At 50.4% G+C, this 14,479-nt stretch overlaps 1 protein-coding gene across 1 annotated transcript in view; it reads right to left on the bottom strand.

The window, feature by feature from the left end:
- SNRPA1 (small nuclear ribonucleoprotein polypeptide A') overlaps positions 1-14,479 on the bottom strand; it is a 43,355-nt gene that overhangs the window by 8,957 nt on the left and 19,919 nt on the right. The window contains exons 3-7 of the mRNA XM_068275087.1: positions 11,216-11,294; positions 11,054-11,100; positions 10,508-10,610; positions 6,559-6,638; positions 5,976-6,048 (exon numbers count right to left, since the gene is read on the bottom strand). Of these exons, the coding sequence (XP_068131188.1) occupies positions 5,976-6,048; positions 6,559-6,638; positions 10,508-10,610; positions 11,054-11,100; positions 11,216-11,294 (382 nt within the window). The remainder of the gene's footprint in view (positions 1-5,975; positions 6,049-6,558; positions 6,639-10,507; positions 10,611-11,053; positions 11,101-11,215; positions 11,295-14,479) is intronic.

The raw sequence follows: 14,479 nt of genomic DNA, 5'->3' as shown, positions 1-14,479 counted from the left end.
GTGGGGGAAACAGATGAGGTGCTGGGTGGGCAGGCGAGATATTGCTTGGTGGGGGGGGGGGGGGGGGGGAACAGGTGAGGTGCTGGGTGGGCAGGCGAGATATTTCTTGGTGGGGGAAACAGATGAGGTGCTGGGTGGGCAGGCGAGATATTGCTTGGTGGGGGTAACAGGTGAGGTGCTGGGTGGGCAGGCGAGATATTGCTTGGTGGGGGGGAGGAACAGGTGAGGTGCTGGGTGGGCAGGCGAGATATTGCTTGGTGGGGGAAACAGATGAGGTGCTGGGTGGGCAGGCGAGATATTGCTTGGTGGGGGGTGGGGGGGAAACAGGTGAGGTGCTGGGTGGGCAGGCGAGATATTGCTTGGTGGGGGAGGAAACAGATGAGGTGCTGGGTGGGCAGGCGAGATATTGCTGGGTGGGGGAAACAGATGAGGTGCTGGGTGGGCAGGCGAGATATTGCTTGGTGGGGGAAACAGGTGAGGTGCTGGGTGGGCAGGCAGATATTGCTTGGTGGGGGGGGGGGGGGGGGGGGAGAACAGGTGAGGTGCAGGGTGGGCAGGCGAGATATTGCTTGGTGGGGGGAAACAGGTGAGGTGCTGGGTGGGCAGGCGAGATATTGCTTGGTGGGGGGAAACAGGTGAGGTGCTGGGTGGGCAGGCGAAATATTGCTTAGTGGGGGGGAAACAGGTGAGGTGCTGGGTGGGCAGGCGAGATATTGCTTGGTGGGGGGGGGGGGGGGGACAGGTGAGGTGCTGGGTGGGCAGGCGAGATATTGCTTGGTGGGGGGGGGGGGGGGAACAGGTGAGGTGCTGGGTGGGCAGGCGAGATATTGCTTGGTGGGGGAAACAGGTGAGGTGCTGGGTGGGCAGGCGAAACATTGCTTGGTGGGGGGGGGGGGAAACAGGTGAGGTGCTGGGTGGGCAGGCGAGATATTGCTTGGTCGGGGGGGGAAACAGGTGAGGTGTTGGGTGGGCAGGCGAGATATTGCTTGGTGGGGGAAACAGATGAGGTGCTGGGTGGGCAGGCGAGATATTGCTTGGTGGGGGGGGGGGGGGGGGGGGACAGGTGAGGTGCTGGGTGGGCAGGTGAGATATTGCTTGGTGGGGGAAACAGGTGAGGTGCTGGGTGGGCAGGCGAGATATTGCTTGGTGGGGGGGAAACAGGTGAGGTGCTGGGTGGGCAGGCGAGATATTGCTTGGTCGGGGGGGACAGGTGAGGTGCTGGGTGGGCAGGCGAGATATTGCTTGGTGGTGGGGGGGGGGACAGGTGAGGTGCTGGGTGGGCAGGCGAGATATTGCTTGGTGGGGGGAAACAGGTGAGGTGCTGGGTGGGCAGGCGAAATATTGCTTAGTGGGGGGGAAACAGGTGAGGTGCTGGGTGGGCAGGCGAGATATTGCTTGGTGGGGGGGGGGACAGGTGAGGTGCTGGGTGGGCAGGCGAGATATTGCTTGGTGGGGGGGGAACAGGTGAGGTGCTGGGTGGGCAGGCGAGATATTGCTTGGTGGGGGAAACAGGTGAGGTGCTGGGTGGGCAGGCGAAACATTGCTTGGTGGGGGGGGGGAAACAGGTGAGGTGCTGGGTGGGCAGGCGAGATATTGCTTGGTGGGGGGGGGGAACAGGTGAGGTGCTGGGTGGGCAGGCGAGATATTGCTTGGTGGGGGAAACAGGTGAGGTGCTGGGTGGGCAGGCGAGATATTGCTTGGTGGGGGGGAAACAGGTGAGGTGCTGGGTGGGCAGGCGAGATATTGCTTGGTCGGGGGGGGACAGGTGAGGTGCTGGGTGGGCAGGCGAGATATTGCTTGGTGGTGGGGGGGGGGGGACAGGTGAGGTGCTGGGTGGGCAGGCGAGATATTGCTTGGTGGGGGGAAACAGGTGAGGTGCTGGGTGGGCAGGTGAGATATTGCTTGGTGGTGGGGGGGGGAGGAACAGGTGAGGTGCTGGGTGGGCAGGTGAGATATTGCTTGGTGGGGGTAACCGGTGAGGGTGCTGGGTGGGCAGGCGAGATATTGCTTGGTGGGGGGGAAACAGGTGAGGTGCTGGGTGGGCAGGCGAGATATTGCTGGGTGGGGGAAACAGGTGAGGTGCTGGGTGGGCAGGCGAGATATTGCTTGCGGGGGGGGGGGGGGGGAGAAGGTGAGGAGCTGGGTGGGCAGGCGAGATATTGGTGGGGGGGGGGGGGGGGGAAACAGGTGAGGTGCTGGGTGGGCAGGCGAGATATTGCTTGGTGGGGGGGGAGAAACAGGTGAGGTGCTGGGTGGGCAGGCGAGATATTGCTTGGTGGAGGGGGAATGGGTGAGGTGCTGGGTGGGCAGGCGAGATATTGCTTGGTGGGGGAAACAGGTGAGGTGCTGGGTGGGCAGGCGAGATATTGCTTGGTGGGGGGGGGGGGGGGGACAGGTGAGGTGCTGGGTGGGCAGGCAAGATATTGCTTGGTGTGGGGGAAACAGGTGAGGTGCTGGGTGGGCAGGCGAGATATTGCTTGGTGGGGGAAACTGGTGAGGTGCTGGGTGGGCAGGCGAGATATTGCTTGGTGGGGGAAACAGGTGAGGTGCTTAGTGGGCAGGCGAGATATTGCTTGGTGGAGGGGGAATGGGTGAGGTGCTGGGTGGGCAGGCGAGATATTGCTTGGTGGGGGAAACAGGTGAGGTGCTGGGTGGGCAGGCGAGATATTGCTTGGTGGGGGAAACAGGTGAGGTGCTGGGTGGGCAGGCGAGATATTGCTTGGTCGGAGGGGACAGGTGAGGTGCTGGGTGGGGCAGGCGAGATATTGCTTGGTGGGGGAAACAGATGAGGTGCTGGGTGGGCAGGCGAGATATTGCTTGGTGGGGGGGGGGGGGGGGGGGACAGGTGAGGTGCTGGGTGGGCAGGCGAGATATTGCTTGGTGGGGGGAAACAGGTGAGGTGCTGGGTGGGCAGGCGAGATATTGCTTGGTGGGGGAAAAAGGTGAGGTGCTGGGTGGGCAGGCGAGATATTGCTTGGTGGGGGGGGGGGGGGGGGACAGGTGAGGTGCTGGGTGGGTAGGTGAGCTATTGCTTGGTGGGGGGTGGGGGGGGAAACAGGTGAGGTGCTGGGTGGGCAGGCGAGATATTGCTTGGTGGGGGGAAACAGGTGAGGTGCAGGGTGGGCAGGCGAGATATTGCTTGGTGGGGGGGGGGGGGGGGGGGAGGAACAGGTGAGGTGCTGGGTGGGCAGGCGAGATATTGCTTGGTGGGGGAAACAGACGAGGTGCTGGGTGGGCAGGCGAGATATTGCTTGGTGGGGGTAACAGGTTGAGGTGCTGGGTGGGCAGGCGAGATATTGCTGGTGGGGGAAACAGGTGAGGTGCTGGGTGGGCAGGCGAGATATTGCTTGCGGGGGGGGGGGGGGGGGGAACAGGTGAGGTGCTGGGTGGGCAGGCGAGATATTGGTGGGGGGAGGGGGGAGAAACAGGTGAGGTGCTGGGTGGGCAGGCGAGATATTGGTGGGGGGAGGGGGGAGAAAACAGGTGAGGTGCTGGGTGGGCAGGCGAGATATTGCTTGGTGGGGGAAACAGGTGAGGTGCTGGGTGGGCAGGCGAGATATTGCTTGGTGGTGGGGGGGGGGGGGGGGGGGGGACAGGTGAGGTGCTGGGTGGGCAGGCAAGATATTGCTTGGTGTGGGGGAAACAGGTGAGGTGCTGGGTGGGCAGGCGAGATATTGCTTGGTGGGGGAGGAAACAGATGAGGTGCTGGGTGGCAGGCGAGATATTGCTTGGTGGGGGTAACAGGTGAGGTGCTTAGTGGGCAGGCGAGATATTGCTTGGTGGAGGGGGAATGGGTGAGGTGCTGGGTGGGCAGGCGAGATATTGCTTGGTGGGGGAAACAGGTGAGTTGCTGGGTGGGCAGGCGAGATATTGCTTGGTGGGGGGGGGGGGGGACAGGTGAGGTGCTGGGTGGGCAGGCGAGATATTGCTTGGTGGGGGAAACAGGTGAGGTGCTGGGTGGGCAGGCAGATATTGCTTGGTGGGGGGGGGGGGGAGAACAGGTGAGGTGCAGGGTGGGCAGGCGAGATATTGCTTGGTGGGGGGAAACAGGTGAGGTGCTGGGTGGGCAGGCGAGATATTGCTTAGTGGGGGAAACAGGTGAGGTGCTGGGTGGGCAGGCGAGATATTGCTTGGTGGGGGAGGAACAGATGAGGTGCTGGGTGGGCAGGCGAGATATTGCTTGGTGGGGGAAACAGGTGAGGTGCTTAGTGGGCAGGCGAAATATTGCTTGGTGGGGGGGGAGGGGGGAAACAGGTCAGGTGCTGGGTGGGCAGGCGAGATATTGCTTGGTGGGGGAAACAGGTGAGGTGCTGGGTGGGCAGGCGAGATATTGCTTGGTGGGGGAAACAGGTGAGGTGCTGGGTGGGCAGGCGAGATATTGCTTGGTGGGGGGGGGGGGGGGGGGACACAGGTGAGGTGCTGGGTGGGCAGGCGAGATATTGCTTGGTGGTGGAAACAGGTGAGGTGCTGGGTGGGCAGGCGAGATATTGCTTGGTGGGGGGAGGAAGCAGATGAGGTGCTGGGTGGGCAGGCGAGATATTGCTTGTTGGGGGGGGAAACAAGGGAGGTGCTGGGTGGGCAGACGAGATATTGCTTGGTGGGGGGGGAGGAACAGGTGAGGTGCTGGGTGGGCAGACGAGATATTGCTTGGTGGGGAGGAAACAGATGAGGTGCTGGGTGGGCAGATGAGATATTGCTTGGTGGGGGAAACAGGTGAGGTGCTGGGTGGGCAGGCGAGATATTGCTTGGTCGGGGGGAAACAGGTGAGGTGCTGGGCGGGCAGACGAGATATTGCTTGGTGGGGGAGGAAACAGATGAGGTGCTGGGTGGGCAGGCGAGATATTGCTTGGTGGGGGAAACAGGTGAGGTGCTGGTGGGCAGGCGAGATATTGCTTGGTGGGGGGAGGAAACAGATGAGGTGCTGGGTGGGCAGGCGAGATATTGCTTGGTGGGGGGGGGGGAAACAAGGGAGGTGCTGGGTGGCAGGCTTTATAATGCTAATAGCGCACACTCACCAGGCCAGGCAGCTTCCAGTCAGCTTCCCCGCGGAGTTCCACAGCGCGGGCTAAGCTGACGTCATCACTGGCCGCAACACTCAGGCCACCAGTCCCTGCACGCTGCGTTGCAATGGGGGTGGAGCTTACAGCACGCTGGCCGCGACGGCTGGAGGAGGTGGCGCACAGCACGGGCAATGTGAGGGGAGGCGGTGCTGATGAAGTAGGAGGCGGACATGTGAAGATGAAGGCCGGGCACGGAGGAGGCGGTGGCGCACTGATTTTAAAATTAACCACAGTCTCTCTGGCCGCACTGTCACACGTTTTTTTAGCGAGCCAGAGAGCCATATGTGGCTCGTGAGCCATAGGTTCCCGACCCCTGACCTAGAAGAATAAGATCCTATATGTGCACAGATATTAAAGTGTACCAGAGGTGGTTTTTAAATGTAGAAAAGGGACACAGAGGCATGTTCCTGTCTCCAGAACATGCCTGTGTGCCCTCCATGCGGCTCTCTGACTCCCATGTGCCCCGCTAGTCCCCCTGGAATTTGCAGACATGCAGAACATCAGCAAATCCATGGGGAAGGATAGTCCTTTGCAGGAGAGGAACGCCCCTTCCCCGCCTATCAGAGCCTTGTCACTGGTTCTCCATTGTGTGCTCCCTGCCCCCCCCCCCCCCCCCCCCCCCCCCCCATGACAATCACCGCTCTCCGTCACACAGAGGTACTTCTGCAGCATCTTGACCCCAGAGGTCACAGAAGAGAAAGTTGATTCCCCCCCCCCCTTAGGTGGCATGCTTTTTCTGTAGTTTTATATAGCCTCGGATTCTCTTTAAAGACATCCTTAAATCCCACTAATTACAACCCCTTAGTTATAGTAACACATGGTTGTTTCTGTAGAAATTTACATAAATATTGCATACTGAGCACATTCTAGTACAGCCTGAGGACATTTTCAGTCTCCAGAACAACATTTCAATACCTTAATAGCTTCTACGTCACCAGGAGAAGGTCCAGCCTTCTTCTTCTCTACCAAACCTGCACCAGGTGTGAATCTGAAAGCAGACAAGCAAAAAAATCCAGTGGTGTCCTTAATATTTTACATGCCAGTATCAGCTTCTCAACTTTCACAGGTAGCACTGTGAAAGCGATTTAAAACCAGTGTAGTATCTTATCTTGGTTAATAACTGATACAACAAAAAGAATTTAAACACAAAGGCTTCTTCACAAGCACTAAGCATTGCACAGAAAATTAGGAAATTCTATAAAAACGAGCACAGGAAAATAGTCGCCTAGCATTCTCTATATGTAATTAACAATTACAGTTTTGTTTATTCTCTATTGCAATTCAATAAAATTATTATTATTTAGAAGACTTGTGCTAGCATGACGCAAACGGCTGGCCATATACACCACTATAACAGAAGTTTACAATGTGAGCAAAAAAGCAGCACAATGCTAACAATTTTACAAGCCAATATCTGCTTTCTACAGCAGGTCATGTTTCTGTGCAAAGGTGCTGGTCAAAAAAGCCTTTTGTTTTCAAAAAGAAATTTGTATCTTACGTTTTCGATCTCTTGGCAATATCCTTTACAAGTTGCGCACCCCGCTTGCCCTTGAACATACTCGCTGCTTCCTCTCGCTCCTGAAGCGATATCACATACACAGTTAATAAGAGAATCAGACAGAGCAAAGTGAACACTGGGTACAGACTTCTGGCCGGTCTTATACAGATAAACCTCATACTGGCTCCTGGACTCACACACAAAAAGGAGAACTCCATGACATGTCAATTCGATGGACATTGAATGAGAGTAACATGTAATTTGTGTCTTTAAAATACACTGCAGACTGTGGCGCCGCATCCGCCTCCCTGTACTACAAGCTGGGAGCCACATGGGGAAGCAATGCGGTCGCGGAAGATGTATGGGCACTGTAGCGGGTGACAGCAGACAGGTGACATTTCTATGCATGAGGGGGCACATTTACAATAGAGGGGGACAGCAGCAGGGGGTTCCGTTGCATCTGTAGTTTGCGATTATCACGCGCCGTGCACCAAATTGCATGGTTGGATGGCCGTCAAATTACCTGCTGTATGGCCACATGTAGACCTTTTAAAACACAATTAGGCTTCTATGCCACATAGGGGAGGAAACAAAAAAAAAAAAAAACCTTTTCACAAATAGCACTTCATGTGCTTATTGTTACTCTAGGAGCAAGCTCACTGGCTTGAACCAATCAAGAAAATCATGAAATTAAAAGTATGCAAATTAGACATTAAGTGTCATCCGTATTTAAGTTTGTTTAACCTTCTGCTGACCGCGGCACGCCAATGGGCGTGGCCACGGCGGCAGCCCCAGGGCCGCCTAACGGCGATTGGCGTAAAGTCCTGGGACTCTGTTTTGCAGGAGATCGCGCGCAGGCTGTGCGCGCATCTCCTGCTTGGGGGGGGCGGAGCTCCACCCCATCTATTGCCGCTCGGGAGACTGTTAGACGGCGTGATCGCCGTCTATTTACTTGGTGCAGCGCTGCACTGTGGACAGCCGTGTGACACGGCTGTCCCCCTGGGGGACAAGAGAGCGATCGGCTCTCATAGCAGAAGCCTATGACAGTTGATCGCCATAATTGGCTGGCTGTGGGAAGGGAGGGAAGAAATTTAAAGAAACAGGGTTTATAAAACAAACACAAAAAAAAAGGGGGGGGAGCGATCAGACCCCACCAACAGAGAGCTCTGTTGGTGGGGAGAAAGGGGGGGGGGGGGGGAGGGGAAATCACTTGTGTGATGTGTTGTGCGGCCCTGCAGCTTAGCCTTAAAGCTGCAGTGGGCTCTTTTGCTAAAAATGGCCTGGTCACTAGGGGGGGGGGGGGGGGGTGTGCACTGCAGTCCTCAAGTGGTTAAACATCTAGAGTCTAGAGGGCAGAAACAGTGTCTACAGTTATGTCTAGAATCTAGACAACTGTAGACACTGCTCCTTCCCCACAGTAAAAAGTTCTTCTCACAGCAGCACAGATGTTTCGTGACTTCAGAAAATGAATAAGGGATGAATAGCACTGCAGACATACTAGAGTCCAACTGGAGAAAGACCTGGAATTATGGCGCAGGTTTATGATAGCAGAACTCCATGAACTGTGACTGGAGTGGTAACTATGTAGGAAGATTTGAAATGTATCTTATACAATTCTCAGCTGGCCAACTTGCCTATTAACATGAGTCTGGAGATAGAATATTTACAACTGTAAAGACAATTCAGTTGACTTTAGACACAGAAGGTGCTCCTCACTGTTAATACATCAGGGCAGTTGGAAAGTTCACCTACACATTTATTGGTTGGTGCGTTGTGTTTTCAGCAATCTGTCCAAGCTTATAAGCAAAGAAAAACCACATTGAAATATTAAATGCAAGAACAGATAACTAGGGGGATAATTGAACATCTTGGAGTTCTCTTTTAACACAATCAAAATAAAAATGTGAAAATCAGGCAAGTTATATAAATTAGTACATTATAGTCAGACACATACATCTCTCTCATGCTATAAGCCACTTCAGGGTTAGTTAAAGAACAAATAAAAAACACATATATAAGTAGATAAATACTACTTCTACTTGCATAACAGATGTGTTGTGCTATCCACATAATGATACCTGTGAATTTTATAAAGGAAAAGCAGAAAATCCTATTCTAGGTAGTGGCCATCTTGCCAAGCTAATGCTGAGATCATATCCTCCCTGACTCTTGTTTTCCCCCCTCCCATCTCTTGCTCATTGTATATTCATTAGCTGCCCTCCTCCAAGAGTCTTCAGACACTCCCACTGATGTGTATACTAGGAAGTGCACTGTCTTTTTTATTTACACATCCAATCACTGAGTCACCTCAGGCTTGCTTGTAAACACAAGTAATCAGAGGGTTTTTCTGATAAGGAGCTAGGTAGGGAAATAAATGGAAGAGGAGGAATATATTATAGATAAAAAGAACTCCCAGCATTCAACTCTTTGGCACTGTTTGGCACTAGGGCCAATGCTCATAAAGTATGTGCACAGCAGAAAAAGTTTTGCAAGTTTTGAATGCAGGATTAGGATCTGTATCACTTAATACACTCAGACCAGTTGCTGTTGAAATTTGATTCTTATGGTGACAATACCGCTTTAAAAACGCAGTATGATACAGATAAGATCTTTAACTCCAATAATCTGAGATCATCACAGACATCTAAACTCATAGCCAGAATGACAGATAATGGTTTTAGACAACTGATGTCTGTACAGGGACCCCAGTTTTCTGCACCCAAACTGAGGCTGGCCATGACTAGGCAATTTTTGCTCATTTGCTTCCCCCGGGTCCCACCACAGCACTTTCCAGCCTGCCGAACCAAACAAACTGAGGAGTGTCAGCCCAGACATCTTGTCCAGAAGAGCTGCTTGTGTCCGGCTTTAAAGATACATTTTAATCAATGGAAAAAAAGAACCATTGTAGCTAATGGAATCAATTTTATTTATTGCCTCCTGGAGTTCTCATTTAAAACATTAACTGAACTGTCAAACTAGGATCCATGAAAAACCTTATTACCCTACAAAAGTGCATATTCCACAACACTACTACAAACCACACAAGCTAAAACACCTTCACAACAGAGGACAGTAGGCCTGAAAGATAAATCGAATTTAAACAGAAATCGTGATCACCAAGATCACAATTTCGGAATTGTCAAAACGGCAATTATCGCGATCACGTCATTTTCACATGGGGAAGTTTGAAGAAGTAGCTTTAAACGTTACCTTCCGCATGAGTCTAATGCTGTCCATCCTCTATCGCCGTCTGCTGGCTCTTGTGCTTGGCAAAACTCCGGGTTCCTGTATGTCACATGACACACAGGAAGTATTCCGTGCATTAGAGCCTGCAGGAGGCGAAGTGGATAGACGGGCATCACTGGACTCGTGCTTGAAGCTATGTCCAGAACTGATGCAACTTGGGGGACAGAGGAGGCACAGAGAGAGACAGAGAAACAGAGTGGGCACAGAGACACAAAGGAGGAAAGAGATCCAGAGGAGGAAAGAGATCCAGAGGAGGCATAAAGAGGCAAAGGGGGGCACAAAGAGACGGGGTTACAGAGGGGGAACAAAGCTCGATTTGAAGGAAATCGTGAATCAAATTGAAATCGCAATTTCAGACAGAAATCGCTCAATTTAATTTTTTCCAAAAATCGGTCAGGCCTAGATGACAGCATAAATGGCAAGCTCCATTCCAGGAGATTTTTGATTTGTGTCTCTTTCAGACTGATTTCTCAATTTCTTGTGTGAAAATTCCTATAGATGGAAAATGGAATAAAAATCCAACAGGCTCTAATCCCTTATTACAATTCAAATCCAATATAAAAATTCTTCCTGCAATGGAGCTTTAAGATAAATACATCAATTAGAATATTAATCTGCACAGAGCAATGCAGCTTTTAGTGATTCGTGCCACATAGAATATGAATTAAGAAGCTAGTAATATCCGTAAACAATGGGAACTCACTTTCAGTTTGACTTTCTGGAAGTCCAAAACACGGACTTGCGGAACTTTGAAGATCACATAGAGTCTGTAATGCCGCTTGTTAATGACTGGATTTCTTAACAGACTAAAATATAAAAATACAGTAAAATTTTAAATGTTATGAAACTCAGCATTTCTTCTTTGGTCTAAAATTTACAGCATAAAACCTACCAGAAAAAAAATTGGAAGAAGAACTATATTCAAACAGTTAAACAGCATTTTCTTCTTCAGTGAAATGCTTAGTTTCAATAATAAGGTGGTGATTACATTGTATTTTACATTTCCTTATCAGCCACATTTACTGTAGTATAAAAATTAGCAGCAATGCTGAAACTCAGTTGCACATATGGCAGAAGGTGAGATACTATCACTAGATAGGGTTTATTATATAGGATAGATAAAAACTAACTGCCCTGCGTCATCCTGGGAGCATTCTTGTTAGCATGATTGTTTGCTTTATGATAGATTTTGCTATGCAGGTTTCAGGCTAGTTATCTTTCAACGTGTAAGATATTGATGGATATTTACCTGAGGTAGGTGAGGTTTTTGAGAGTTGAAAGATTGTCCAGATCACCCTATGCACAGGAAGAAGAACAATGCTGTTAGATGACAAGTTAGAACTAATAGCAAGATAGTCTAATAAAACATGAAGGAAGTCAGATTGCAAGTACTTTGTAGATGGAAACTTACCAATTCCATAATACTGTTATTTGTGATAATTAGTTCCTTCAAATTAGGCAGTACCAGCTCTAGACCTTCCCCTATACGACTGAAAGTAGAAGAAACAAGCCATAAAAAATCATGAACATTTTTTATTAAGCGCTACATTTATTGTTCAGGTGCAAAAAAACAAAACAAATATAAAAAAACATTTTCCTAAGATAAATGAATACAAATTAAGAAGTCTCTCCCCCCCTTACAATCTCAGTAGGCAGTAAGCATGCCGCCTAGACATGCTCTAGAATTTTATCTGCTATTCCTCCTGCTCCACGTCCTATGTCAGAGAAAGAATATGGCCCCTATTCAATTTTTTTCTCCTGAGTTTTCGCCATGGTTATATTTTCACACCTCGTAAATCTAATGCATTTTAAAGATGGCCATACACTGTTCGATTTGCCATCAGATCGACCAACAGATAGATCCCTCTCTGATCGAATGTGTTCAGAGAGGGATCGTATGGCTGCCTTTACTGCAAACAGATTGTGAATCTATTTCAGCAAGAAATCTATTCACCATCTGTGAAGCTGCCGCGCCCCCCCTATTTTTAGAAAATAGATTTCTGAAATCTTGTATTTTTAATTTGGGTCCACTTTAAGTAGTGAAGGTGGCATAAGAGAATGCATGCAAGACCATGGAACACTTACGTGAGAAAGAGAAGGATGATGAAAAGAATACCAACCACCGGTCGCCTTATCGCATCTCACGGGTCCGGCCCGCGTCCAAAGGAGCCTCCTTTAGAAGCAGGCCGGCCCCACGAGATGCATTTAAATTCTATCATGCACTTTGCGCATGACGTCACATGCATGAGCAGAGCACTCCCGGTTGTTCGCTGTGGGATGCAAGCAGCCAGGCCAGCACAGGCGTAGTGATAACCGGCGTTTGTGACCCGGAAGAGGGTGCCGGAGGGCAATTATCAAAATTGGAGGAGCAGAGGGCCTCAGGACAGCTCGCCATACATGCCCCCCTCCCCCTATATTTTTCATCTCTGGTATCCTTTAAGCCAACAATCAAAGGGGGGGGGGGGGGGAATGACTTTTTTTTTTTGTAGAGAAATCTGTTAAGGACTTTTCCCAGTAAATGTACACAGCATGTTTAACGTCTAGAGTGTACATTAGGTGGGCTGCATACTAAGCCCTCCATCTCTGGAATTCAGCTTTCACAATTTTATAGTCACACAGATACTACAACATTCGCTACTATTTTGCCAAAGGTATTCAAAAGTAGCACTGTAAACTGAAATTTCATTTGCAATATCTTGGAATGACAGCTAAGGGATACAGATGAATTATACAGCTGTAATAGAAAAGTATGAGATTTTCCATCTTCAGGATGTTAGAGTTTCATTTATTTCTGCCCCCACATATGACATAACTGATATACACAGAATTCATAACTTGTTTTCCTTCCACACGCCTGTATTTGCATTTTAGGCTATGCCTGGCAATGTGATTACACACAGCAGGCATCTAATTAAAAATAAAGTGGAAACAGATTACAGATACAGTAATGCCTTTTCCAGGACTCGCTGCAGAGAGCCCCATTGTGAGATTGTTTATGTGCGATCAGAGATGGGAACACAAAGCTAGAGAGGACACAGGAATCATTGCAATACAGTAATATCGTTAGAGTAAACTCCAAAAGACCAGGAAAAGTGGTTTATTATAAGAACAACATGTTTACTATAAAAGTTTTATTATATTTGGTTTACTATAATAGGGGTTGCTACCATAGACTAATAATGGGGACTGCAAAACACAAAAGCACACTCCCAGCTAGCACATACCTACCTTTATCTGATTAGCAGGAAGCCTGTCAGGGCCCGTTTCCACTTGTGCGGTGCGAATCGCCGCGGTAAAAATTCGCATGCAGATGCGAATCTCGCATGCGGTTGTATGCGAATTTAACCATGGCAGTGCCGGTGTGCTTTTCCATTGATTTCCATGCGAATTCGCATGCGATTTCGCATGAACATTCGCATGCCAAAGCCGCAGGCGATTTCCCTATTAAATACATTAGCGGCGATTCGCATGCATTCCACACGCAGGCGAATTCTGAGGGCTCTACCGTGCAGAAAAATCCTGCACAGAAAAACGCTCAGGAAAACTGACAAGTGGAAACAGGCCCATCCACTTGTATTGGCTGTGCGAATCTGCATGCAGGAAACGCTTGCAGATTCGCAATAGTGGAAACGGGCCCTAAGACAATCAGGTGCAATGGTATACACCCCTTGTCTGCCGTATCAAATCTGCACGTGGTGTCCCTGCTAAGTGACATAATGCAAGGTTATGTCCAACCAAAGCCTCCCACCTGAACGCTGCTACAATTATGCAATTCCTGCTAGATTTAATACGGCAGACAAAGGGTGTATACCATTGCACCTGATTGGCTGACAGGCTGCCTGCTGATCAGATAAAGGTAGGTAAGCGTTAGCTGGGAGTGTGCATTTGTTTTTCGTGTTTTGCAGTCGGGAACCGGAAATGAGGGGACCCGGTTCCCGAAGCTGCAGGTAGCGGAGGATGGCGGCGTGGAAGCGATCTGAGCAGATGGGGCTGGAGGAAGCCTCAGGTATGTAGAAATCTTTTTACCATGTTCAGCTCTGTGTCCCTTTAAGCAACTTTGGCGGACACTTGTAATAACGCTGGATTCTCGAAAGAGATGGCCCCGACCAATTTGCCTTAGCCAAGCAGTCTAGCGTTAGTACTGGTCTTTAAAGGACATCTGTAGTGAAAGGGACGCAGAGGCTGCCATATTTATTTTCTTTCAAACAATACCACTTGCCTGGCATCATGCATCAATAGTGTCTGAATCACACCCCTGAAACAAGCATGCAGCAAATCCAGTCAAACATCTAATCTACAGGTTTGTTCAGGGCCCATGGCCAAACATATTAACCGCCCTGTCGGTACGCAGTTTCAGAGGCTGCGTCCGCGGGAGGATTTAAAAAAAAAAAAAAATGCTTTTTTTATGTTTTAGCTAGCAGTTCGCTACCTAACTATGTCCCCCAAGCCCTGCTGCACCTAACTAAACCCCCCGATCGCCGCCGGCAATATTTACCCCTCTGCGATCCCGCGAGAGCCGCAGCTTCACTCGTCGCTATGGAGACAATCGGACATGACGTCTGACGTCATGCGCAGTCCAGATCCTCCCCATAGCGAAGCCTGGAGCTGATTGGGAGGCTGCGCCATGGCGGGATCCCTGGGGGTACGTATTACGGCGGCGATCGGGGGTGAATTG

Source organism: Hyperolius riggenbachi, chromosome 3 (assembly GCF_040937935.1).
Source record: "Hyperolius riggenbachi isolate aHypRig1 chromosome 3, aHypRig1.pri, whole genome shotgun sequence".
Lineage (NCBI taxonomy): Eukaryota > Metazoa > Chordata > Amphibia > Anura > Hyperoliidae > Hyperolius > Hyperolius riggenbachi.
This window is presented reverse-complemented; position numbering and strand designations above follow the sequence as displayed.